Raw genomic sequence first — 26,617 nt, forward strand, 5'->3', positions numbered from 1 at the left:
CTGTTCTGTGATATGTGAAGAAGCAATTTCTACTTTCTAGTCTTTTAAAAAAAGTCTGAGTCTGTTAAAATTATGAAATATATGTCTGTAGTGACTATTTTCCTGTGTTTGTTCTCTTGACTGTGTCTATGCATATTTCTGTTTTAAAAAACAAACTTTACACAACAAGTAGATTCAAAATATTCAACAAATCTTACAGAGTAGAACTTTTAGAAACTTACAACATTTATTCAATGATATTAAAGTACTGCACCAAGTTTCACCAAAGAACTGATTTTTTTATAGTTAGGATTATATAGGGATATATATTTAATATGTATATAGGAATGTCATTACTTGTTTGTTTGTTTGTTTGTATGTATGCCTGTCTTATATGAATAGAGAGTGCTATTTGTAGTGCTGCAAACATTTCCCCTACATATGCCACCATCATTGCTAAATATCAGTTCAGATTCTTGATTTGCGCAGAGTTCACTTTCTAAATATTTCGATTATACAGGCCTTGCCGTCTAGATTCATACAAATATATACTCATCAGGGACTGTTGAATACCCTCTCTATCGTTTTCAGAAATTAAGACTAATTTATTACAATATATGGAATGAATACAGTGAAAGTGCCGAAACTCAAATGTAAATTGGGTGGTCATGGTGATCCGCAGCGAGCGGTATTCAGAGTCTATGGCGAGTGGAAAATAGCTCACTAGAAATTGAGTTTGGGCGAGCGGTGGCGAGCGAGAGCGATCGCTCGCCTCAAACGGCAAGGCCTGTAATGGATTTATTAAATTTCATAATGCAAATCAATTTGTGAGAAACATACTGCAATATTTACTAGCAACACATTTTGTTCATGAATATTAATAAATTACGTTCTCCAAATTTGTGGAAAATAAAATTGAATTACTTTGATAAGATTGCTGGCAGTATTACATTGGAATGATTGTTAAAACGATTCCTGTAATTTAATACCATTATTTGTATGATAGTAATGATGGTGGTATATTTTTGTTATGTGCATGAAAAAAAATCAAGATGTGCTTTGATACATTCCTCCCTGACAATACGCATACATACCGTTTTTTTAAATGGTTGCGAAACAGGTTCTGATATCTCTTGCCCCAAAAGTCAGTTTTATATGTATCTGTTGTGTGACAAGCAACATGGACCCAATTTCTATGTGATCTGTGAAACAAGTGCACATGGCTATTATAGGCAGTGGTATATTATAGTTAAGTGTTGGGCAAGGGAGGGCACCTGCCCCAGGTGCGGTATTGACAGAGTGACCAAAAGTAAGTTGTGATACTGGAAAATGTGACTCCAAATTAAAAAAATATTTGAAAAATATCCCAATTCTGAAGTGTTTCTCCCAACACTATAAGCCCTGAAATTTCAAATTTGTCAGCATATTTAATATCCCCTTGCGATGAAAAAAAAAAGCGCAGTGATTTATAGTGCGCTACGCACGGGCACAACACCTAGACGTTGATCCACAAGCCTCAGCACACTTTACATGTGTACTTTACAGCACACTTTACAGGTGTAATGGCCTTGTGTAGTAATGGTCGATTTCAGTGGGCCTATTGGTGAGGGTTTACTAGACTTAAAAACACACTAACAGAAAACTGTTAAAATAATCTTTGATGAACAGAGTGAAATATGAGTTCATTATCATGTGTGTGTGTACATGTATTATATGTAAGACTTTGTGAATGTCCCTTCCTATTGAGTTCTGTGTATGTATGCTTCCATTGTCTAACGCATGTATTTTTTGTATTGTTATATCTCTGTGGTTTCATTATCGCATATGTGTGCACATTGTGCTTGTCCCTTGTACAGTTATGTCATGTTTTTAAACAAAGTAAATAAGTAATAAACATGCCTTAAAAAGGGAGGTAGGGATTTAAAGAAAATGTCAATCTGCCTGCAAAGGGATCTAATAGGTTAGGGGAATGGCTGCATATACTGCCTATCCTTGCTGATATGTTTAGAAAATGTTGAGCAAATGTAGAAGAAAGTACAGCTGTTTTACTGAACTCCAATGAATGTTAATGCCTTGAAGACTGTAACAAGCCATTCCAGTAACTTTAAATAATTTGATGGGTTGCTCAAAACCCTCAGTTGTTAATGATATTAATCCAGGGACCATGGTCTTAACCAAATTTAACCCAATTGCTGGTTGCGGTAGGGCAATTAATTCTCGACCAGTCAGGATTGATTCATTTTGAACAAGAAGAAGTACAATCCAGGTCATTAATGCAATCATCGCTTTCACGAGGTGTAAATTCAGCTTAATAGGTGCTCGATAGGTGCTTGATAGTTCACATTTGTATAAAAATGTGAAAGGCAGGTCAATATTTAGTATGTTATAATTACAGCCCTTGTCAGATTTTGTTCCATTTTAAATTAATATTCTGGCTTTTTAAATCAAGTATATTCTAAAATAATGTCACTGTTTGTTTGCATGATTCACATTGCATGTTTTTAACAAGATTCTGGATAATATGCAACACATTTTGTTTCAACATGCATGCTCATTAAAGCATGTGCATGTCACTTTGATATATTGCATGCAATTTAGTCTTTATTTGCATGTGCATCTTACTTGCATTCTACATGCAGTCACATCAATCACACTTTGCATGTGCATCTTACTTGCATACTACATGCAATCTTATTTTGCATGTGCATGTTACCTTTGTATTACCCATCAAGTTACAGACATGATCTAACCTGATCCAATCGGTCTAACGTGAGAATTTCAGGATTGCAATTTTAGGATTTCCTACTTTTTGTTAATTCAAATTTCCGCATTCTTAGTTATTTTTAGCCCGTTTTGAGACTTTATAGCCAACATTTACACACTTTTTCAGACTTTTCCTGCAAAGTCACTTCAGGCCGCTATCATCCCAGGAATTTTCAAAAATTTTATTATAAAAAAACAGTATCCTAGTAGTGGCATTCACAAATATTACTTTGAATTGATGGAATTGATGCTGTGAGTTAGCAATTGGCGGTCTGCAAATTTTATTGGATGTCTGTCCCAAAATATGCTATAATTAATCTGTTGCAAGGTTCCTTTTATGCATTAACCATCGCGTATTGCATTAAGTTAAGCATGTGCATAGGAAGTTATGGAAAATAATACGCGCTGGATGGATAACAGTACGCCTAATTTATAAAAGGAATTCTGAAAAAAAATAATAATAAGGTAACTCATCTGTATACTTCCAAATTTGTGGGCATGATTTGGTGGAGCTGGTCAGGTGTATTGTAGTGAAACCTGTTGGAACAATTATGCACCACCTCCTCAACTCTGTAAATTTTGTGGGTGTCCCTACCCCAGGGAAGGAGTCTCTACCCCAGGAGCTCCTCCCCTTGGGGTAAATTACCATATCCATAAACTGCGAAATTTCTAGTTCTGTCATGTCCTATGGGCATCTTATTAGTTCCCTTACATCATTGTTGGTGGTGTTAGACCGATTATATCAGTTCAGGTCATGTTATAAAGACTCCGTTTACAGTAGAAGGAAGTCACAATTCAATTTTGACATAGGATGTGATTACAACAGAGGAATACCGTAAATTGTGCTATGTCGTGGATGTTTACACTGTCAGTATTATTGAAGTCGACTTCAGAAAATCTGAAAGACCACTTTCAGCTTTCTATTCAAAGACACACAAGGAAAAGTTACACTTCAATAGCGACAGAGTCTGATTCAATTTAACTTGATGATACTCCTGTCCAACATTCAACAGTGACTTTTAAAGTCACACTCGGAAGTGTGACTATACCTGTGTATACGAGACTTGGCATTGAACTGAACTCAATAGCAAATAAGTCAAAATATAATTGTGACATTTCTCTGGTGTAAGCAGGGTGAAAGATTTAAAGTAGTAAAATGTTATAAATAAAGACCCTCAGATCACAGTAGACATTTTTATATACAATAGAACTCTTATAATTAGGTGCCATTCTAGGAATCACATAATAATTAATTAAAATATATTGCCTAACAAGTCATTTTTTATTACCTTGATAAACTAGTTATTAGCTCTTTCCCCACATATATAATCTCTTTTCATATTCAGACTGCTAAATGATTAAGGGGGTACTACACCCCTGGCCAATTTTGTGCCTATTTTTGCATTTTTCTCAAAAATTATAGCACATTGGTGACAAGTAAGATAAGTATATTTAGGGCAAAGACTACAATTACTGTACTGAAAATTCAGCAACTCAAAGCAAGTAGTTATTGATTTATTGATCAAATATTGGTTTTCCCTCATTTTTGACTGTAACTCCACAACTTTTGTCTGTGCTGAAATAAAATTTCCAGTACAGTAGTTGTAGTCTTTGCCCCTATAATATACATATCTTATGTCCCCAATGCGCTATAATTTTGAGAAAAATGCTAAAAAAATACAAACAATTGGGCAGGGGTGTAGTAATTCTTAAGGTATAAGTTATGTTCCCCTGTATATCCTAAATCCTAAACAGAGACAAATACGTGAAAATTAAAACTAGCAGCCAATACTTGTACCCGTTAGCTCTAATTTAAGGCCTCATTGGTTAAAATTGGTTAAAGAAATGGTGATCTAAAATCATAGGAAGTAATGAAATCAATGTTGCCCTTTTATGTTCTAATCAGTGGAAAGCACTGTGCTAGTTTTAATGTGCTAGTCACTTAGAAGCATGATGCTAGTTCTCTTTTTCGAGAAGGCTTTGTGTACAAATCAATAGAGCATGCAACGGAGCAAGCTGCAACTTTTGAATTGGCATCTTCCTCTGGTTTTTTGATCATCGTGTCTTAAATCCGAGCTAAAAGATACAGCTTTTGGCTGCTGGTTCCAATTATGACATATCTGTGTATGTGATATACAGGTGTAAAAAATAACTGGTATCTTAATTTTTTGCGGTCTATTAGCGTAAGCAAATAATACAACCCTAGTTTTACTAATTTATTTATACTTGCATAATTATTTACTTTTTCATACTGTATCTCAAAACTAATTCATCATCATATAATTAATATTGTATATTAATAAGATATTTATATATAACATTGTTAAGTTGATGTACATTTTCTGTTGACTTAGAACGTTTAATTTTTAGTTTTGCATTATTAATAGGCATCTCTAGTTTTCTTGCATGGAGGACATATTTAAAAAACAATAAAACAGAAAATTTGAACTTCCAATTACCATTCTTTGCAACAAGACATTTAAAACATACTGCTTTACAGACCAAAATCTCAAACATAGAAACCGTGATAATGTTTGTTGTTGTCTTGTTATCAGTTATCACTGGATTCATTTTCTTTTAAAAGGGATACATTTCTTTCAAAACCTTTTTAAGGACAGCTTTTCATGTGTGAAATTTCCCAATGCAACAAGTGCAGCATTGGTGAACATTGTATCTTTCGATTCGCCACTACAATTTTTGCTCCTTATATACTGCTTGTCATCTCGAGATTGCTTGTAATTCCATGAATGGCTTGCAGAATCTATAACACACATTTGACGTCACTACAAACTCGAGGTGTCAAACAATGGGCTATTCCAGTTGAAATCCACACTACCCCTGTGAAAGATTTAGCTAAAGTCTTCCACAGAGGGAGTATGAGTTTCGAACTGACCAATTACATTTGCAAAACATACTCCGCCTGTGAAAGATATTTCCTAAATCTTCCACAGGGGTAATGTAGATTTCAGCTGGAAGAGCCCAATATAGACACTAACAGATCTGTATTAGATTGAAATTGTAAGAACAAACACAGGCAAAAAAGGCTGCTGCTTTTGTGGCAATGAACAAAAGCTGCCCTTAACGGTTCAAAAACGATACTTTATATTAAAAAAATTCAAATTTCAGGCCTGTTAGAATCCAAATTTCAGGCCTGTTAGAATCCAAATTTCAGGCCTGTTAGAATCCAAGAAGGGAAAACTAGAGTCCGCCATTGCAATAATTAACCATCCATATGCCTATCATTTCCAATTGTTTTAGCTGCACCGGTAGCTGATAAGTACGCTGCGCTTAGGGCCTTCTCTATGGACGATGACTCCAGTGTTGTGTCCTCATCGACCCCGAATACGATAACCCCAACAACGACCCCGCCAACGTCCCCCAATACAACCCCGACACTGACGAACAAGCGATGGTCCAGTCCATTTGAAAGTAAGACGTTTTCTATCTCCATCTGCCCACCTAATCACCCCTCGTTTGCGTGTGTGATAATCATAACCAATGCTATTGAAATAGAATTGTTCTTTCAGTAAACAAGAGGTCCTTTGTATAAGATCCAGTAAATTGCACTTACTTGTATATGTTTCAGCAACCACTGTTGCCTTTTTCAACTTTTGATGAGAAATGCTGCTACTGACAAGCGACCTGTTGCAGAAACTTTATCGAAAATATGAGAAAGCTGATACTGGCTTTATCTCTGTTCATGTGGTGCCCTTGTTCAATTACTCTTATGCAAATAACCTGTTGCAGAAACTTAATCGAAAACATGAGAAAACTGATACTGGCCTTCATCTCTGTTCATGTGGTGACCTTGTTCAATTAATCCTATCTATCTTGAAGGACAGTAGTGATGAGTTTCTGAAACAGTGATGAAGAAAATCCCTTAAAGGAAAACCAACTGGCAACTCTTCAGATCAGCGCTGGAAATTAATCAGGTATCGGTTGTCAGCAGCAGTCAAATCTCATGAAGTGTTGAAAAGGGAAATAGTAGTTGCTGAAACATACACAAGTGAGTGCATGTACTGGATTTGATACAAAGAACTTTGCTTACTGAGTTTGCTCTACCCACATCCTAATGAAAGTTTTGTTTGATTTGAACGGAAAATTTATGATAAATGAATATAGGTTGAGAATCACCATTACATAGTCATATGCACTCTTTTATTAATCATATGCACTTTTTAAACTTGAAATAAGTGGAAATGATAAGAATTAACTTCTAAATGTAATTACTAAACAGAGTATTATACACCAGGCACAAAAAAAGAAACTCGTCAGTTATATTCATCCTTGCTGTTCAATAACTTGATAATTTTGGATTATTCTGAAATATACATTTTGTTAATTGGACTTTTCTTTCTCATTTGACACCCTGTTCGTTAACATTGAGCAAGAATTGACCAACATATCCGCCTCCAAACTCTCAAACCCCAAAATGAAAAGTTGCAATTTTAACGATTCAATTGTGCCTGTTACACTGTGTGCTTTATTGATTGGCCCGTGGTGCTTGTGTGCAATACAACGATGCGTTCCCATTGAAAATCGTTGAAAATGCAACTTTTGATTTTGGGGTTTGAGGCTTTGGAGGCGCATATCTTGGTCAATTCTTGTTCGTTTTTCACGAACAGGGTGTCAAATGAGAACATAAAGTCCAATTAACAAAATGTATATTTCAGAATAATCCAAAATTATCAAGTTATTGAACAGCAAGGATGAATATAACTGACAAGTTTCTTTTTGTGCCTGGTGTATGCTAGATTATGATAAGATCTTTCTTAAAATTTTATAGACCACACAACTAACAGATAATTAAAGCAAATTTTGGAAATTAGACAATTTTGGAAGATTCAATGATAGTGTTTACTTCTAAATACAATTTAATTTACCAAATATAATATAATTTAAAAGAAATAGTTACAAATTTCACATAAATAATGGGAAATTAAGTTCAGAGCTTCATCCATATGCGATGCAGTGATTAATTTTGTACACTTTGTGAATTTGTCAATAAGTGAAAAAAATCCATTTCAACATTTGCTTGTACATGTATCATAACTACATCTAGCAAATGGCTGCCTCGTACATTGCAAATTTTCAGTCATGTTTTTTTTGCATTCATGAAATGAATTTGAATGTTTTGTTCAGATAATGGTGCTGCGGTGACGATTCTGATAGGTATATGCTTTCTGTTGATTTTCATTCATTTGAAATTGTTACATCATAACTACTAACAGGTGCAGTCTTGGTGATACTTACGTACTGCTGTTTGAAAATAAAATTAACATTACAGGCGTGAGAATTTCCATGCTTAGGCAGGAATTCTTGCTTTTTTGTTGCCCAAATTTCCTATTTTTATCCTGTTTTGAAGTGTTTTTGCCACATTTGACACAATTTTCCTGTTTTTTCATGGAAATATATTTTCATGCCTGAACATTTGGAATAGAAATTTGGCTCATATGTCGGCAATTAAAAATTTGAAGCTTTGAATTTAAGTGCTGTAAGTAAAATTTTATCCGGGGTTTAATTCTGGCAATTTAAGCCATAATGTGCCATTTGCTCGCATCGATGCCCTATCAACATGTTCAACAATCAATTTTTATGAACTAAGCAAAATGTACTTGTACCAGGTCTTTTGGCAGCTCATCTCGGCGATCTAGAAAATATCTCGAAAATTGATCTTGTGAACTTTTAAATCCCTAGTGAGATATTTCTGTGTTGTCCCACTTATGTATGTATCATGATGACATATGTTACAATAGAGACATTTTGGTGCATTATCCAAAATCACAACAAAGCAGTAATAGTATAACCAAGATTACCACCTTTAACACTCCATATAACCAAGCAACACATATCAATATTTTTGTCAAGGAGTGTGGATTATTTAACCATATTTCCAAGTAACTTAACCCTGATTCTCCCTGAGAGGAATACTAACCCATTGCCTCCCCATCACTTCATCAAATTCCTATTATTTGCACGGTGTTTGGTTTGGTATGAGGGTTAAAGCATTATCATTGGACGATGGTTTGCTATTCGGGTTGAAACATTAACATAGTTTATATACCGGTATACTTTGATGTCATGATCAAACAAATTAAAGTGGGATGTTTTATTTTGTGGAAAAAAATATCATGGTGTGTGGCCCATAAGTGTTCAAAATCATTTGCATTTTGTCAGCAATATCTTTAATGGGCCTTTCATTGGCTATTGCTGTGAAATCTATACACCCCTAGATGGAAGACATGACCTTAATGTCCCACACAGGGTGTGTGGATTTCAAATGGAGTCATCCATTCAGGGTTACAATCCTAAGATTAAGCTTGTGTCTTCCATAGGGGGTGTATGGATTTCAACTGGTATACCCCAGTGTGCTTTGTTGGTGGTGGGCCCAATCTGGGAGAGGAATGCGTATAGGTTGATAGTGTAGGGGATAGGGTAAAGATGTGGTTTGGGTAGGAAAGGAAATATAATGAATAAATCAGAGTATTTACACCTCAAGGTATTTTAATTCTTTTAGAGTAAAATTGTTAATCTTGAATTAAATTGGGTTGTACAATTGTAATTTTTTTGCGTCTTATGCTGCAGCGACAAAATGGTTTAAAATAAATTATATGTAATGTATAGTACTGGTCAGTGAACAAAAGATGTAGCAATATGCTTTGTAGTTTCATCATTGTATGTAGTGTGTGTGAAATATAGTAGTAACTCACTTCACCAGTACAGGGTCTTTTTTACAGCAATTAGCCTTTAATTTTATGCACACACCATATTTTCCACACATCGGAATCACACACAAAAATAGTCCTATCACCTTGAATTATATTCTCACTGTAGTTCTAGTAAAGGAGTTGCTCAATTTAAATTGGTCAAATTAATGAATAAGTTTGCAACTTACGTGTGAAGTGATTTTTTTCACCATGTATTTAGCACAAGTTCACTGGTTGATGTTTTACTTTATCAAGTTGTGAACTGTGCCCTAAGTTTGAGCATAGATAGTGAAGGAGATTTATGGTTTGAGAATATACTTCAAGGTGATAATAGCGTAGGTGTAGAAACATCAATTCAACAGTCGTCGCACTAAAAAATTCAAGCTATAGAGAAAAGTAACAAAATCCACAATAGTGAATAATTAAAGGTGTATTGTTTATTTACAAATCATACTGTTACAAAGTCTGTTTGCAACCTGTTAGCGTTATGCACACACTTAATTGCTGCTATTTTAATGGTATTGTGGTACTAATATATATTTCTTCAGTATTAACTTTTCTGATTACTTTTCTTTCCATCTAATTGCTATCTTGGAATGGCTGATTGATATTATTGATCTACTCTGCTATTAATAAACTGGTAAATTACTTTTAACAAGCCGTGGTGGCACCAGGTGGCATTTTCCTCCCCTCAAGTTTTGTCTCTCCTTAGTATGTCCACCTCATCAGGACAAAAATTGTCAAAAATCCACTATTTGGAGCCATAATTGCCCAATTGTAGATTTTAAAAAATGTTAGTTATTTCCCCCACCCCATGTCAAATTATCCCCCTTCCCGCCAAAAAAAAAAAAAAAAAAAAAAAAAAAAATTCCTGGTGCCGCCGCTGTTAGCAAGTTTATTTCATGTTCTATTTTTCAACTAATATTATGGTGATGGTATTGGTAATCTTGTATTGTATTTATCTGTTATGATAGTGTACAACTTTATGCTGTGATTGTATGATGTCACTGGTGGTATTAACGCAAGATTGCCATGGTATTCGCCAGCGAAGTGTTACATGTAATCCTATTATCATCACCATGTCAACTGGATCACGCTTTTGAGTTCTGCACCATGATCGAAATGATCGCAACACAAAGTCTGTGACATGTACTACCAATTCCAAAGGCGCGTGATACAGTTATCAGGAAGTTATGTAACCACTTCGCTGGTGAATTGGGTTATTCATGTTGATATCCATACGCCACCTATGGAAGACATGACCATAATCCTCCACACAGGTAGTATGAATTTCAAATGCGGTTACTTGAATGGATTATTCCATTTGAAATCTATACCCCCCATGTGAGAGATTATAAAAAAGTGATGTCTTCCATAGGAGATGTATGATTTCAACTGGAATAGCCCATTGAATCATGCAAATTCTTTTTGAGACCATTTTTCATGGAATGAACACTTATGAGAAAATCAAGGAAGTGCCATTCATGGGGAAATTCCTTCTGCACATTTAGCAACATGAGATTGGATGAATAAGGAATTTGTATATTCAATGTGATGAGGTTTTTTATTAAACAATCATGTTTGGCTTTGTTTTTGTGGTATATGCAAAGAAATTTTGGCAGACCCTGTGAGTCTGCTTCTGGTTTTGTGCATGTATGCCACGTGTGAACACGGCTTTCAGTAGAATGGTATAAAATGGCCTTGGGTTTAGAGCCATTGTGAATTTGCCAATTCATACCAAAAAAGTTGGGGCACAAGTTTTCATTATTGGTGTTTACTCTACTTGTTGTTTTTTTTAAATTGAATATAATTGCTTAAATAGAACATAGATAAATAGAGAACATGCAACAGATATAACCTTAATTTAATGGAAACCATCTTAATCTGGCTATAGTACTTAATGTAGTTTAATAGTACTTTATGTAGAAATGTAACCTAGAACTCATAAGCACCAGCTTAAAGGCATTTATCAGTGATTCATTGAGTCAGAAAATCTGAAAAGTCATCAGCTTTTTATTTTTGTTTTATTTTTGAATGAAGTATAAGTGTACTAACATTTTCTACAATTGATAAGGCAGAAGTTACCTAATTATTTTTTAATTGTATAAAAATTAAGCAAAATTGTGTGTAAATTTTTTCACATGAAAAAAATTCTAGTTAGAATTGGTAGACTATCAATTTTAAGCTATTCCTATCAATTTCAAATATTTGAATACTTCCACAAAAATCACTGATTGTACCTTCAAGTCGCATAGTACAGTAGACCATAGATGTTACCAATGGGGTTTATACCAGTTTATCCATACTACCTCTGTGGAATATTTGGGAAATATCTTCACAGAGGAGTATGAATTTCAAATGGAATGAACACATTAGGCAGCTCCATTTGAGTTTCATATACACCCTTTGAGAAAGATTCAACCTGAATCTTCTACATAGGGAGGATGAGTTTCAAATAGAGCTGCCTAATGTGTTTATTCCATTCCATTCATATTTCCAAAATTTTAAATGGAATTTTAAATGGAAGAGCAAAAATGATGTAACTAGCTGTGAGCAAGCTGTAGCTGTAACTAGTATAAACTATAATAATGTGTGATAAGAGCATGCAAAGAATGATCATGAGTTGGACGTCTATTATTTTAAATTTCACTGGAAATCATATCACAATTGAATCAGAAGTTTCTGATACATGTATTTGAACAGCTCTGGTGCTTATTAAACAGTTGAGCAAGTGAACCCGAGGTTAGATTCTCGTAACAATATCCTAAGTTACATTGCAGAGGGCATGTATAACTATGTATCACCTTCAATGTTATGCATGGCCATGTTGTGTTCTCTATACCCATGACCAAGACTACTATTAAAGTATCCATGCAGATGCAAATACATAGGATTAAGACAGCTACAATGTACCGGTATCGTAGATTTACATGGATTTAAGAGCATTTGCTACCTCCATGGTCAGTGTAGCTAACCACGTCTCCAGGTGGTTGTGGTCATAGCTGCGTGATATACACAATGGTAAATGTAGTACTAGGAGGTTGATACAGAGATATCATATGATATTGTTATGAGAACATTGCCTGTGCATGATTTTGATGGTTGTATCTGGAAATGGATATTACATGCCTCCAATTCATTTTTTTGCACAATGCTCATCACATAAAACTATTTTGAATGTCTAAGTGTGGAACAAGTTGAATGACATAATGGTGTCTTGGAATATTAGCCAATTGGACTATTCCAGTTGAAATTTATGTACCCCCCCTGGAAAACATGACCTTAATTTTCCACACAGGGAGTGTGAATTTCAAATGGGGTTACCTGCGTTTGAAATCTATACCCCCTGTGTGGGTGATTTTGTTCATGTCTTTCATAGGGGTGTATGGATTTCATGGAATAGTCCATTGCCTACAGGAGATGTGCATTGTTCTTGTCATTTGCATTGTGCTGGTTCGGAAATTACCATGACATGCATATACTGACATTTATGTTAATTATAACCAAGATTGCCTTTTCTTTCCTCGGGGGCAGTGACATCAATGAATACAGGTGTATCGGTATAATATATGCCTTCTCATGCCTGCATTATATGAAATGGTGAATTAATGCGATATTATTCATGGCTGACTGTTTTCTTCTATTGTTGATGCCTGTATGGGTTATGATTGCAATTTAACACTTCTATTGCTCACTGTACAGAAATGTACCAACAAAAAAATCCCACCCCTTACTCATGGCGCTCAAGCTCATGGCAGCCATCAAGTGATATGCAAGTGAGGAAAACACATACTACAATTACCTCATTTCAAATGATATTCGTCATTCCTCAAAAACAGTTTTTTGATTCATCTTTACTACACATCCAAGATGGCCGCTCATGTCATGGCGGCCATCTTGGATGTTTCATGGTGGCCATTTTAGATGTGCAGGGATGGAAATATTCCCATTTATGTGTTGTGCACAGGAAGTGTTAATAGTGCCCCACAATGCAACTGTGTCACTGCCCTTAGGAAATAAAAACAATCTGTGATTCTGCATTGGCTGCTAATTGATTCCGTAGAGTGGTGAGGCTCTCATGGGCTATTTTAGTTGAAATCCATACCCCTATGGAAAATGTGTCCTTAATCTTCTACACAGGGAGTGTGAATTTCTAATAGGGTTACCTTAATTGGTGACTCCGTTTGAAATCTACACTCCCTATGTATGTGATTACGGTTCTTTGTATCATAGGAGGTGTATGGGTTCAACTTGAATAGCCCGATGCTTAGTGAAGATGTTGCTTTTTCTCAAGAAAAAATTCAAAACTATTTAAATATTATTCGCAGAAATTGTGTTTCCTAATTATGTTTAGGTGCAGTGCTGAGATGAATTTTTACTGTACTCTCTGATAAAAGGAGCGTTGGAGCTCATCTCTAGTCTGAATGTGCTATTTTCGGTTGAGGTTAATAAAGCAGAAGATCTGAGCCTGGGGTGTAGAGATTTGAACTTGGGGTCTCAAGATTCTATCTAATTGTCCAAATTTGATGTGGGTTCTGTAAGTCTTATTTTCAATACAAGATGGAGCAAGTGTTTCCAAAAAAAGTTGGGAAGCTCTGTATATCTTTTGACAACACAAATTAAAGGAGTATTTTGTGATCCTAGCATCCTCTATTTATGTCATTTTTCATTAGATATCCACAAAAAAAACCTATTCCTAAAATTTCAGTCGATTCCGATTTTTGCGTTTTGCGAGTTATGCATGATTATGTGTATTACACTGCTCCATAGACAATGCGTTGTAATTTCGTTCTGGTGCACCAGAACGAAATTCAAATTTCACGATATCTTTGCTAAACGAATTAATCTGCAAGAAATATTTTGTACATAAACATTATGTAGCCAGAGGTTTCCAGTGATGTAAAAATCTCAACTTTTTTTTAGAAAAGTGGGGGATGAGGCTGTGGATCACTTAAATGCCTTTTTAAAGTTGTACTGCTAATACGAGCATCTATAAAACAGGCAAGAGTAGGTCGGACCGGAATGAAACTGATTGAGATGGAAAATATCCATTTAAAAAACAAAGAATTTCCAACAAGTTTTCGATGCTCTATCTTTAATTTCTTAAAGAGAAAACAACTTTTGATAGATTCTTGAGAAAGCATGAGGCAACATCTTCATCAAGCATATGTGGAAGGTCAAAGGTGGTGGTGATTCCCAAGATGAATCTCAATATCCACTGTATCCTTCATCTTCCCTGTTTAAGATCACCGCCCAGTAAGTCGTCATAGTCCACGTAGGACAGGTACGGGAGTGGATACATGGCCACGTAAGACACGCTATATCAGGAGGCCCAGAAATAAAACAGTCACTACAACACACTGTAAGGAAATCTGTAAATACATGCATGACGGATTGAATGCAGTTTTAATTAGTTCAAGGAATCTGACCAACTGTAGAGTTTTCTTATAGTTGGCCCCTTCCAACTCGTTGATGGCGTTTGGCTCGGCTAGCACCAATCAGGCCGGAATAAGCAAAGCAGAAAACTGAAAACGAGGACAATTGTGTAGCCTGAAAACTGAAAGCAAGGACGATTAGGGATGAACTCATAACTCAACTGCCAGTTGACATGCGGTCACCGACAGTTGAACTGTGTTCCATTGTTTGGAACAATAGAAACCAGCTCTAACGGAACCAGCGGTCGAGTTTTGATCATCCCTCATGTAGCTTGGCTTCGCTAATTCTGGCCCGATTGGAGTTAGTCAAGGCGAAATGGCATCAACGGCTGGAAGAGGGCCAAGTATAAGAAAACTATACTGCTTGTCACCTCAAGACTTGTAGTGATGGTAAAATGTGTCGCTATATGTGGGAGAGCATTACAAATGTGCCGCTTTTACAAGCGAGGGCATTATGCTGTGATCAGTGTGCGCATTTGAAGGCTACGCAACCTAAAACACACAGTGATGTTCACTCCAATCTTGAGGTGACAAGCAGTACGGTATATATACTGTATAAATTAGATATAGCCATTTGAAGCATAGAATTATGCACATATATATATCGTAGCCTACTAGCATTTGCTGTGATCAAGAGAGAAATCACTGGTGAGGAAAGGTGGGTGTGGATCAGGTCATTCTAGTTGAAATCCATACACCCTCTGTGGAAGACATCACCTTATTAATCTTCCACACAGTGGGAATTTCATATGGGGATTATACCTAAATGGGAATCTACACCCACTGTGTGAGAGATTAAGGTCATGTCCACAATAGGGGATGTTGATTTTAACTGGAATAGACCAATGTGCAAATGATGTTCAGCGATTCAGCTGTGGTCAAAAAACGCAGAGCTACTGGTGATTGAATTGCATTGAATTCAACTACATAGATTGGGATGCTAGTGAACTTCTGATTAATATATCGGTTTTTCACACAAGGAATAAAAATCAAATGATTCCTGCCTATGTGAGACTGATTAATGAAACTAAAATAATGAAAGGGGGAAATAGGAAATTAGTAATCAAAGTATGCACTGTATAATGGTATAGGTGTAGACCAGGGGTATAGATTACAGATCAGTGAGATAGGGGTCCAAATAAGAACCAGTAGCTGGGCTTTAGTTTTGTGGGTAAAAATAAAGCGTCCTGATAAATAGATGTTAGGAGAGTTGTATGAGAGTTGTTATTACTAGACAAAATGGGCATACAATGGACTCTTCCAGTTGAAAAACCCCTATGGAACATGTGACCTTGATCTTCTACATAAGGAGTGTGAATTCCAAATGGGATTACCTGAATGGTGACACCATTTGAAATCTACACCCCCTGTGTGGAAGATTAAGGTCATGTCTTCCACAGGGGCGTATAGATTTCAAATGGAATAGCTCATTTTAATCATTATTAAGGAGAGCTGTGAATTGCACTTCTGAGGGGTGTGAAGTGGGCTTTTAGGGAAGGTGTCAGTTTAATTGCTCTCCTTCCTTTGTTGTTGAAGGACAATTATAAAATACTGCAGTACTAACCCATGACTGTACACACCACATAATGATTTGTAAACCAGTTAACATTGCACCAATCAAAAATCCTATCATGCTTTTGTAACGCAAGACCATTGTAGCATTCCCAGAATGCAGCAGGGTTGAAAATTATGTCATCAAACACCAATTTGCATTCTTAATGCTCGAATTAGAACTAGAGTGCAATGGTACTTTTTGGTATTTGATGATGTAGTATTTCAATTCTGCTGCCAACTATCTTGGAGAATGCCGAGATGGTTTATTCCTAGAACATTATTGGCATCAATGATGTCATTATTCCCTAGACATAATGGCATCAATAATGTCATGCTCAATTCTTCAAACATTTTAATTAAGTAACTGCAAAACCTACCAGGAGATGGGTATATTACGCAAACTTGAAAAAGTACCCAATGGATTTAAGGAAACAAACCAAATTATCGATGAAGCTCTATAGATTAATAATATCATTCGCAATAGAATACTCCCCCATCTAGAAAATAATGTAGGATCATTAGAATTTAGGAGATACAATGTATGTAAAGTGATATTTTCTAACCACTGCCGTAGCTTACAAATAATCTTCAGCAATCTTAATGGCCATTAGAATGAATGTGAAATGTATCTATACATTTTTGCCGAAATAAAACTAATTTAATTATAGGACTTAACTGGTCTTTTGGTTTGTTCCCTAATTACTATCATTAGGCTGACTAGAGTGGACATGATGAGCAGGCCTGTACAGGTACACACAGAGTACCTACACAGGTACTCTTCTGCTACTGCACAGGTACTCTGATGGTGGATCCTGTGCAGTATCAGCAGAGTACCTCTGTAGGTACTCTTTGTGTACCTGCCAGGTGCCTTGATGACTGTGTACCTGTGCAGGCAGCCTCAATAGGATTTTTGTAGCGTAGTATAAGGAAGTGGCTTTGAATAATTTTACAGCAGGTATTTTCATAATTGATCAGAGTTCAGTGACATGCTCCCATCACGTCACATCTGAGTACCTGCATGTAAGAAGAAATCCAGATATATATGCAAAAGGTTTATAAGAAAAAACAGGATCTAACAGAAGAATGCCACTTAAACTTTGAACAATTGTGAAAATTGCTGTAGCTTTGTATATAATCACTATAATCATGCTCAACCTGTACAGTATTTTGGGATAGTTGTTCATACAATGTAGTTTAGGGTATATTAGATTATCACTATATGCATATTCATCATACCAACCCACTATTCATCATCATCATTTGTAGGTTTTATAGTTACTGGAGGGAGAGGGGACAAATATTATTTTGTGCAGATATTAATTAAAAGGAAATTTATCACCAAGCAATTTTGTGCCGTGAAAATACTGCGCTGTATAGTATACAATACCTTATGTTGTACTTGATCAGTATATAAGTTTGATTTTATAGCCCTCCATTCCATTTCTAACTATCAATCCTGCATTTCTCTCCGCTACCAGACACAACAGATTTATTGCATAGTCCGACAACGACAGGAGACTCCTTACCTCCAGCAATACCGCCGAAGCAGAGGCATAGCTTAGGGGGCGCTAACACACCGACAAGTTTAGCTGGTTTCCCTCCTCCAAGGCCGCCGTCAAGACCTATGAGTGGGGTACAGGTAGGTAGAATAAAATGATTGGGTTTTGAAGATTGATCTTGGTTGGAGTGTAACAGATGCATATTTTACAATGGAAATTAGTTACAGGGGAATCTTTGCATATGGGAAAGCAAGTTAAGGGGGGTCCAATTTTTTTAATGTTTTTTCTGTCCTACATTGAGGCCAACCATTAAACAATATGTTTCCAAATTATGAGATGTATTGCTCCAGTGCCAGTGGTTTAGATATGATGAGCAATAATGTGTATAAAAATCCCCCATAGAATAGTACACAGTTCCAGTTGTGGTTACCACAATTCACCATGTCTTGGTTCACACCATCTAAACGAAACATATCTTGAACAATCGGGGTAATCAGAAAAATACGAGCTTTCTTCTGTTATCAGAATCTCAGTTTTTGCTTTTGATGCCGATCGGGTCACACCCCTTTAACTGTTGTAAAAGTCAGTCCCATGTTGTTCTCAGGCATGAGAATTTTCAGATTTACCTGAATTCAGGGTTTTTTTGTTAACAAAATCACACATCATTTTGGGTTGTTGTTGTTCGATTGGACATGATTTATTCATCATCATCATCAGTCGGCTGCGGAGCAGGCGACTACAAGCTTTCTCCAACTAATGCGATCTTGGGCAGCATCCCTTCAGTATCTCCCAGGAGGTGCTGGACATACTGTAAGTATACAGTGTGCGCGGCCCTCCCGGTTTCCTCTTCCCATGTGGTGGAATATAAAGCGCATAATTCTTTCACAGGCTCGCCATCTTCAAGACGCAGTATATGGCCGAGAAATTTGAGTTGATGAATCTTGACTCTGGCAACCAGTGGAGTGGTCAGGTTGTAGATGGTTTCATTTGGAATCCGATCCACACGCTTGATGTTTAACATGACTCTGTAGCAAGATGTTGCAAATGCATTGATCTTGTTTTCCATGTCCTTGGTAATTACCCATGACTCGCACCCGTACATGATTTATTAGGTTTTTCTATCTGTTCAGGTTTTCCATGAAAGTTCATTCTCAGACCTGTATTCTTTGTTGAAGAAAATTGTATAAAAATCTGAACACTTTCCTTTATTTTTTATCCCAGTCTCCTGTACCAGGCCATGAAACGCCACCAATCTTACGACAAGACAGCTCATCGTCACTCGCATCATCGTCATCGCCTTTCGGTGGTTCGTCCATAGCGATAGGCACATCACGAGGACCTAGTCCACTCACATTGTGCATGTCGGACACCATACCTATTGCAGTAGCCTTCAGCGAATCGGTCAGTGCTTACTTCAAGGGAACTGACCAATCAAAGTAAGTTGCGATGTGTTTGTATCAAACCAAAGTTCTTAACATTGGTAAACACAGTAAAAAAAGGGATATCTTTGACATAGGCAGACCTCACTCTGTATGGGGTGTATGAAAAACACTCTTATAAACTTTTCTGGCTTTTAATGTGTGTGAATGTCTCAGTATGAATGTACAGATTTTACGCACAAAGTGTGGGCGCTCTCACTTTGTATGTGGGACCGGGCAGGTGTGTGTTTGTTTGATAGGGTAACTATAACCCAGCAAACACAAACTTTTCGAAAACATTTGAAAAAGGTCAGGAAAGGCTATATATAATATAGATGTGTTAATAATGTTCAAAAACATTTTTGCTGCAAAACATTCTAAAACAAATGTTATTTATGTGTTGATAAAATATGTTGCAAAATTGTTTGCAAAAATATATTTTACAATAATTTTTTGACAACATTTTACATTATGTTGTTGCCGTGTTTTTCCCTTCAAAATTTTTTAAAAAGTTATCATGACCTTTGCATAACCCGGCATTAATGTTATTAAAGAATTTTGACCAAAGAAAAACATTTAAAAAGGTTTTAGTATTCACTGGGAAGAACACATCCAATCCATACACCCCCTATGGAAGACATGACCTTAAACTTCCACACAGGGTGTGTGGATTTCAAATGGAGTTACACATTCAGGTAACCCCATTTGAAATTTACTCCCCCTGTGTGGAAGATTAAGGTCTTCTATAAGGTTTGTAAGGATTTCATCTTGAACATTTAATTGCAGAGACGTAATTTTTCTGGATTTCCTGATTTTTTTTCACATTTCTGGAATAACATTGACTATATTTGTACAAAAAAGGACAAAAATCAATTTTTAGGGGGGGGGGGAGGGGGTGATTCCCCCATAGCCTATTCTCTGGACGAGCTCTTTTGAAAACCGATTGAAACAACATGTACAGCTGGCCTTCATGAAATCATGTTTGTGTATGGAGAACTGTTTGTTTAATTAATTATTACCATCTCTATATTCAAGCTGTTGTTGTTTTTCATTTCAGATGTTTAGTAAAGATCACAGGCGATATCATGTTTTCATTCCCGGCTGGCATAATCCAGGCGTTAACTAGTAACCCCTCGCCACCAGTCCTTGCATTCCAAATAAAGAACTCTAGTCGACTAGAACAGATAGTACCAAACAAACAACTCATAACTAGGTGAGTAGACACAAGGCTTGGGTGACTTAAGTCGAATAAAGTTGTAGTCACGACTAGTAAGTCCAACATTACAACATTAACTGAGGGCATCAGCCCAACTTCTGATGTATAAGAAATTCCTTTTTTTGCTAGGAGCACCATTTTTGTTTTGCTTTTCCCAAAAAAAAAAAAAAAAAAATAAAACTCATGGTGGAGCCTATCAATAAGGGCAATCATACTAAGCAATCGCCAGGAATCGAGCATTTTTTTATGATGACACTTGCGTCGCTGATCAGCAAAGCGACTGCCAATATCTAATCGATAAGTGGCTAGCATACCCAAGCGTCAAGTCGTAAGCCGGTTGACTTCAAGGCAACTTTGACACTCAGCCACTTGCAGTGATTGCACACTGTTGTGAAAATGCTACAAGCGTTGGATCACTAGCAATTTTTGAATCCTCCGCTGCGACTGTTGGAACGATATGACCATTAGGGTCGGTCAGGTATTGCCAATACAAATTTATAGGATGTATGTGATGAACTGAGTGGTGCAACTATCATATAAAGGTAACAATAAGACCCACTAACAAACCCAACACAGATCAATTACAAAGAATTTTGATGTGCAAATATGCTTAATCCCATGAGAACTACCTGCCAATTGGCCAAAATGAATATTGTGTCCAATTTTGAACCAATCAAGGAGGGTATTAATAAGATCATCTGCAATTGCAAGTTTGACCATAAATAGTTTAAAGCCTAGTCATAATTGGCAATTGTAATGAGCATTTCAAGTTATCAACCAATCAGAAATGCTGTTAGATGACCAGTAGTGTCCAGGGGGTTAAATTTCTCTCCTATAATCTTTTCTCTACCAACAGTGATTTAGATCAAACATCGTCAGAAAACCAAGGCTATTACTTCAACATGTCCAATTTGGTGATGTTATTGAAAAATAAGGCCGGCAAAAATGTAGCAGCTTCATACTTCAATGTAGATGTTTTAAAATACCAGGTAAGCAGTCCCTTCACTAATCTGGAATAAGTTAGAATTCTGTCTACAAACATGTATGCCTATAAATGAGGGTTTTTTTGATGAAAGAGACGAAAGGCAAATACCATCCCCAAAAACATTACAATAGAGTGGTCTTACAATAATACATGCTTGTACAGCCACCTGTATCAGTATTATAGTTACTCAAACTCCAAATAATGTTTTTGCGAAGAGTGTCAGCCTTCTCTCTTTCGGCAAAAACACCCTCTTTAGGGGCATATATGCTTGTAGGCAGAATTCTATGGCATGTTCCAGTTAACTGTTACTTACACAGCATTCATTGTGCATCTGTTTTCAATGTCTTCTTGAATTTGATGGTTTGAAAACCCTTGAAATTTTTATAGAAGAAATTCTGATATAATAAGATATTTGATGCGTTTTTCAGGAACATTAATGTGTATTTTATTAAAAGTCTGTATATAATTATATACATTCGGTAAACCTGTCAACAAGTATTGGCCCTTGAAAGTGGGAAGTTTGATCTTTGAAGTTCTTGACTTTGAGCTGGGCCAGGTGAAACTAGGAGAAAATAAATAAAAAGTTGATGAATCACATAAATTACCTCAATCTTTCTCCCAGGTGAAAGCTGAGACAGAGGGCCAGTCAACACCACTACACCTGTGCAGTTACTGGAAGTGCGAACCAAGCACAACGGAAGTCCGAGTGGACTATGCCTTCAATGGGACAGCTATGGACCAAACAGTGCCTCTCAACAATGTCACATTACTGGTGCCTGTGGACGGAGGGGTCACTGTCATGCAGTCAAAACCCGCTGCAACATGGTAAGGGTACCCCCTGACCAGTGCCCCCTCCCCCAGTTTGCCCCCCCCCCCCCCAAATATTTTTCCTGCCTCCCACACTTTTGAGGCAAAACCCCAATATCACACAAATTACCACTTTTTGCGGCAATTTTGTGCAAAATTGGTTGATTTTCTCCCACTGAAATTCACTTTGCTCCCCCCGAAAAAAAATCCTGGTGCTGCCACTGCCCCTGACCCTGGCATCAACTTCCCTGCAGCTAAACAGTAGATTTATAAATGGGTATATTCCACGTCTTGGCTGCGATTTCGTGGTTGCAATGAAGATTTTACTATCTCCGCATTCTAAATTCTTATCGCACGATGGATTTTAGTCATTACCGAGAGGTGATTTTTGTTCAACTTTGTTGCGATATCGCAGGGCTACACAATTTTGATTGGAAGCTGTCTTTGAAAGTCTTTATCAGTGACCTCACCAAAAACATGAGCTATCATACTGTAGGGCCAACAGGAACACCTCCATAGTGATATCGATACTACTCCGAGTGTATATTTTAATTTTATTGTGTTATTATGCAGATCACAGCATCGCACAATGCTGTGACTAGTAGACTGGACAGCTTAAGAAATGTTAGCTGTATTGCATAGAGGAATAAGATGAAACTCCCAAGCAAATGTGCAAAACTGTCTATCACCATGTATTTTCCAAGTAAAACTTCGAAATCATGTGTGTGTGATATTAGGATTCTGCATTTTTTACCTGTTGCAAACACTGAATAGCCTGAAAACTGTAAACCTTGCTATAAACTGTGAAGGTCCCATTATGCAAAATTTGCCAAATCTGTCAATGTTTCTAAATAATTGTTAATACACTTGACCTGGGAAAAACTAAACCAAACTGGACCAAATTTATTGTCTTTGAGTCAGAGGGTCAAGGCCCAAGACAGTTTTGGCTATTTAGATCAATTACTGGTCCATAAAATGACAAGAAACACCCACTGGGGACCTTCATTCGTAGCGCGAACAGGGTTTACACAGTATCCCAAATTAGCATGCATCGAGAACGTAGTTCAACAAAGCTGTATCTCCATTTGCTACCTGGCTAATGTTATTCATAACCCCAATTGCATATATACATCATTGCTCAGTGGTGCTGTGGAGATGCGACTTTGTTGCACTTAGCCCATAACATCGCCTGGATCTTTTGACATTGAGGTCTTTACTTTTGATTTACTGCAAAAACAGGGGCTAATCAATGAATTTGCAAGGAGTTTCAAAATTACAGTAATTACCTTATCTTTCTATTCGCAGGTCTGCTGAAAGCAAGAGGGCGCTATGGAAGATTGGCGACGTCAGCGATGCCGCTGCAACGGGTTCCTTAAGGGCCAAGTTTGAGCTGACGGAAGGGCCCAGTAAACCGTCAACTCTAGCTGTGCAATTCTCAAGCGAAGGGACGACGTTGTCTGGTCTGGATATAGACTTACTCAACACATCATATAGGTTATCACTAGTGAAGAAAAGATTTACATCAGGTGAGATGATTGGAGGATTTAAAGCTGAAAAGTGTATAATACAATTGGCAAATATTCAAAACTGAAAAGTAAACCTTGTATATTAAAAAAAAATTGTGGAAATTAATGTCAGCAGACTCACTTGAAAAGTTTCCTCTTTTTTGTGAAATTGGTAATGTTCATGCAGTCATGATAAGAGAAGTAATTCATTGGTAGAGCACCAGCGCAGTCACCTTCCGAGCCTTATTTCACCCTAATACAGATGAGCACTCCATTATGTCTTGGGAAGTATTTCTTGAGCTGCATATTTTCTTGTCTTGGGTAGGCATCAAACAATTCTCTGAGGTCTCTGGACTTAGGACCAGACTCTGGTGGGTTAAACCGGTTTTAAAACGGATCCCAACCGTCCCACTTCCCTCAGAGCATATTCCAGTGCTGACATGAACTCCCATCAGCCGAAATGATCCCGAGCACCTGCGTACACACCAGCAAGCTCAGGATTGTACTCTATGGCTATTCTCATATTCATGTAAATAAAAGATGATAATGTTGTGTTATGATGACGGTATCACTTAATGTTGTTCGTTTATTCTTTGTTCCTTCCATCCAGGCAAGTACTTATCGGAGAGCTAACATCCCCCCAGCTTGTTAATATTCATCCAAGATGAAAGAAGAACTTGTAACTATTATTTTTATGATCACGCATTGAATACTACGCCGTCTTGTACTACGGCGGGCAATCATCAACACAAAACTGATGTCATTTTTGTTGTGCATTCGGAATTGGACAATATCAACATGAGCATAGCTACTGTGCTGGTCGCAATATCATGCTTGTTAATCAGTGTAGAGATTATAGAGCTGGAGCTTTATAGGAAACTACCATCACAAAATTGGAGTATATCGTCACCATGGTAACTTGTACAAAGGTGTACAGAGTTTCACAGGCTGTAAAATTGTATTATACTACATGTAGCAGTCGTATGGGTTGGGCTATTCTATTTAAACATCATACACCTTATGCTGAGGAAGATTATTAAATTCCAACCAATTTCAGTGTGTATTATAATAGTCAACAATTTTCACTAAAAATGTGCAGAAAAGATTTTGGAATTTAAAAAAACAGCTTAAATTACAAAGAATACAAAATACAAAGAATTCAAACTGGGTTGATCATATGATGCAAGTGGAATTGAAATAGTGGTGTAATCTTCCACAGGAGGTTTATGTTTCAAATGTAATAGCCCATCAAGATCCAAAATCCCTGGCATTTGTCTCCAAGATTAATCATTGCTCGTTAACTTTGTTCATCATTAAATATGCAAAATTTGTTTAGTTTATGCTACTGTGTGTGTCTGTAAAGTCCCAACTTCCAGAAATTGGGCTATTCCATTTAATATTCACACTACCTCTGTGGAAGATTTTGGAAATATCTTCCACAGGGGGAGTATGAATTTCAAATGGAATGAATGCATTAGGCAGGTCCATTTGAATTTCATACACCCTCTGTGAAAGATTCAACCGGAATCTTCCACAGAGTGAGGGTGTGTTTCAAATGGAGCTGCCTAATGTGTTCATTCCATTTGAATTATACTCCACTGTGGAAGATATTTCCAAAATCTTCCACAGAGGGAGTGTGGATTTTAGATGGATTAGCCCATTGCGCACCCATTATTATGCAAAGATACAGGTGACGTATGTGCTGCCCAACTGTGTGTACGCTATTCAATATCAATTCAAGATGTAGTAAGTCTTGCATATATATGTGTTGAACAAAGTTTGTTATTGTTGCCGTGATGACTCAAGTTCAAATGCTGTCAATTTTTGAATCCCTTGTATATGCCAGTATGCAAATATTAACGCTTTGTCATCCTGTTACGATAATTGCTTAACTTTTTTTGTAATTTTGAGAACAAGTACAAAATATGGTTCAAGCATGCATCAGTTATGTAATCACCTTAATAATTCCTAATTATTCCTTTGAAATTTGTCTCATTATCATTTGTTTTTTGTGCTGTGCAAAGATTGATGAATTAATATGATTAAATGCATGCTTGATCCATATTTTGTACTTTCAAAATGACAAAAAAAGAGTTTGGCAATTATCGTAGCTGGTTGACAACTTCCATGCCATGCATAAAGGGGAGTATTCCCTTTCTTGCCACTATGGCATGAACAGCCATCTTGGATATGCAATAAAGGTGAGTTTTGAAACTGCTTACGAGGAATAATCATTTGAAATGTTTATGAAATGTTTGTGTAGAACATTTTCCCTCCCTCGTATGTCCAAGATGGCCGCCATCGGCATGTAACATTGGTGTATTTATGTTCTGTGAACAAGTAGTGGCATGTTTTTGTTGGTGCAGCTAAGGAAGTGTTAACTGTCTATGAATGTAATGATTTCATAATCTCTGTACCGCTTTGTGAAAATATGTCGCTGAGTGATTATATTTCTACCATTCAATTAATGTTTTTTTTTATATCACTCGTACATAAATTCTGTATCTTTTCAAAACTACTTATGACCCAACGAGTAAATGAGGCTGAATGAAGGAATTTTAAACATATATATTTTTATGTCACATTGTTTTATATGACTCAGTGAATCATTTGATACCCAAAATCAAATGTATATACAGGATTTCTTTCAAAAATTATGAATTAATTGAAAATCATGTTGTCTCCATTACATCAAATGCACATTATCAAGTTTTCACAATTTGTTTAATAAGTAAACAGAAGAAATAAA

At 36.6% G+C, this 26,617-nt stretch overlaps 1 protein-coding gene across 1 annotated transcript in view; it reads left to right on the plus strand.

The window, feature by feature from the left end:
• LOC140140877 (F-BAR domain only protein 2-like) overlaps nt 1-25,370 on the plus strand; it is a 107,108-nt gene extending 81,738 nt beyond the window's left edge. The window contains 9 exon segments of the mRNA XM_072162626.1: nt 6,001-6,171; nt 7,885-7,914; nt 17,917-18,077; nt 19,159-19,373; nt 20,413-20,568; nt 21,428-21,560; nt 22,179-22,381; nt 23,669-23,889; nt 24,479-25,370. Coding sequence (XP_072018727.1) covers nt 6,001-6,171; nt 7,885-7,914; nt 17,917-18,077; nt 19,159-19,373; nt 20,413-20,568; nt 21,428-21,560; nt 22,179-22,381; nt 23,669-23,889; nt 24,479-24,501 — 1,313 coding nt within the window. The 3' untranslated portion in view covers nt 24,502-25,370.
• Nucleotides 25,371-26,617: the final 1,247 nt, after the last annotated feature.

Source organism: Amphiura filiformis, chromosome 19 (genome assembly GCF_039555335.1).
Source record: "Amphiura filiformis chromosome 19, Afil_fr2py, whole genome shotgun sequence".
Lineage (NCBI taxonomy): Eukaryota > Metazoa > Echinodermata > Ophiuroidea > Amphilepidida > Amphiuridae > Amphiura > Amphiura filiformis.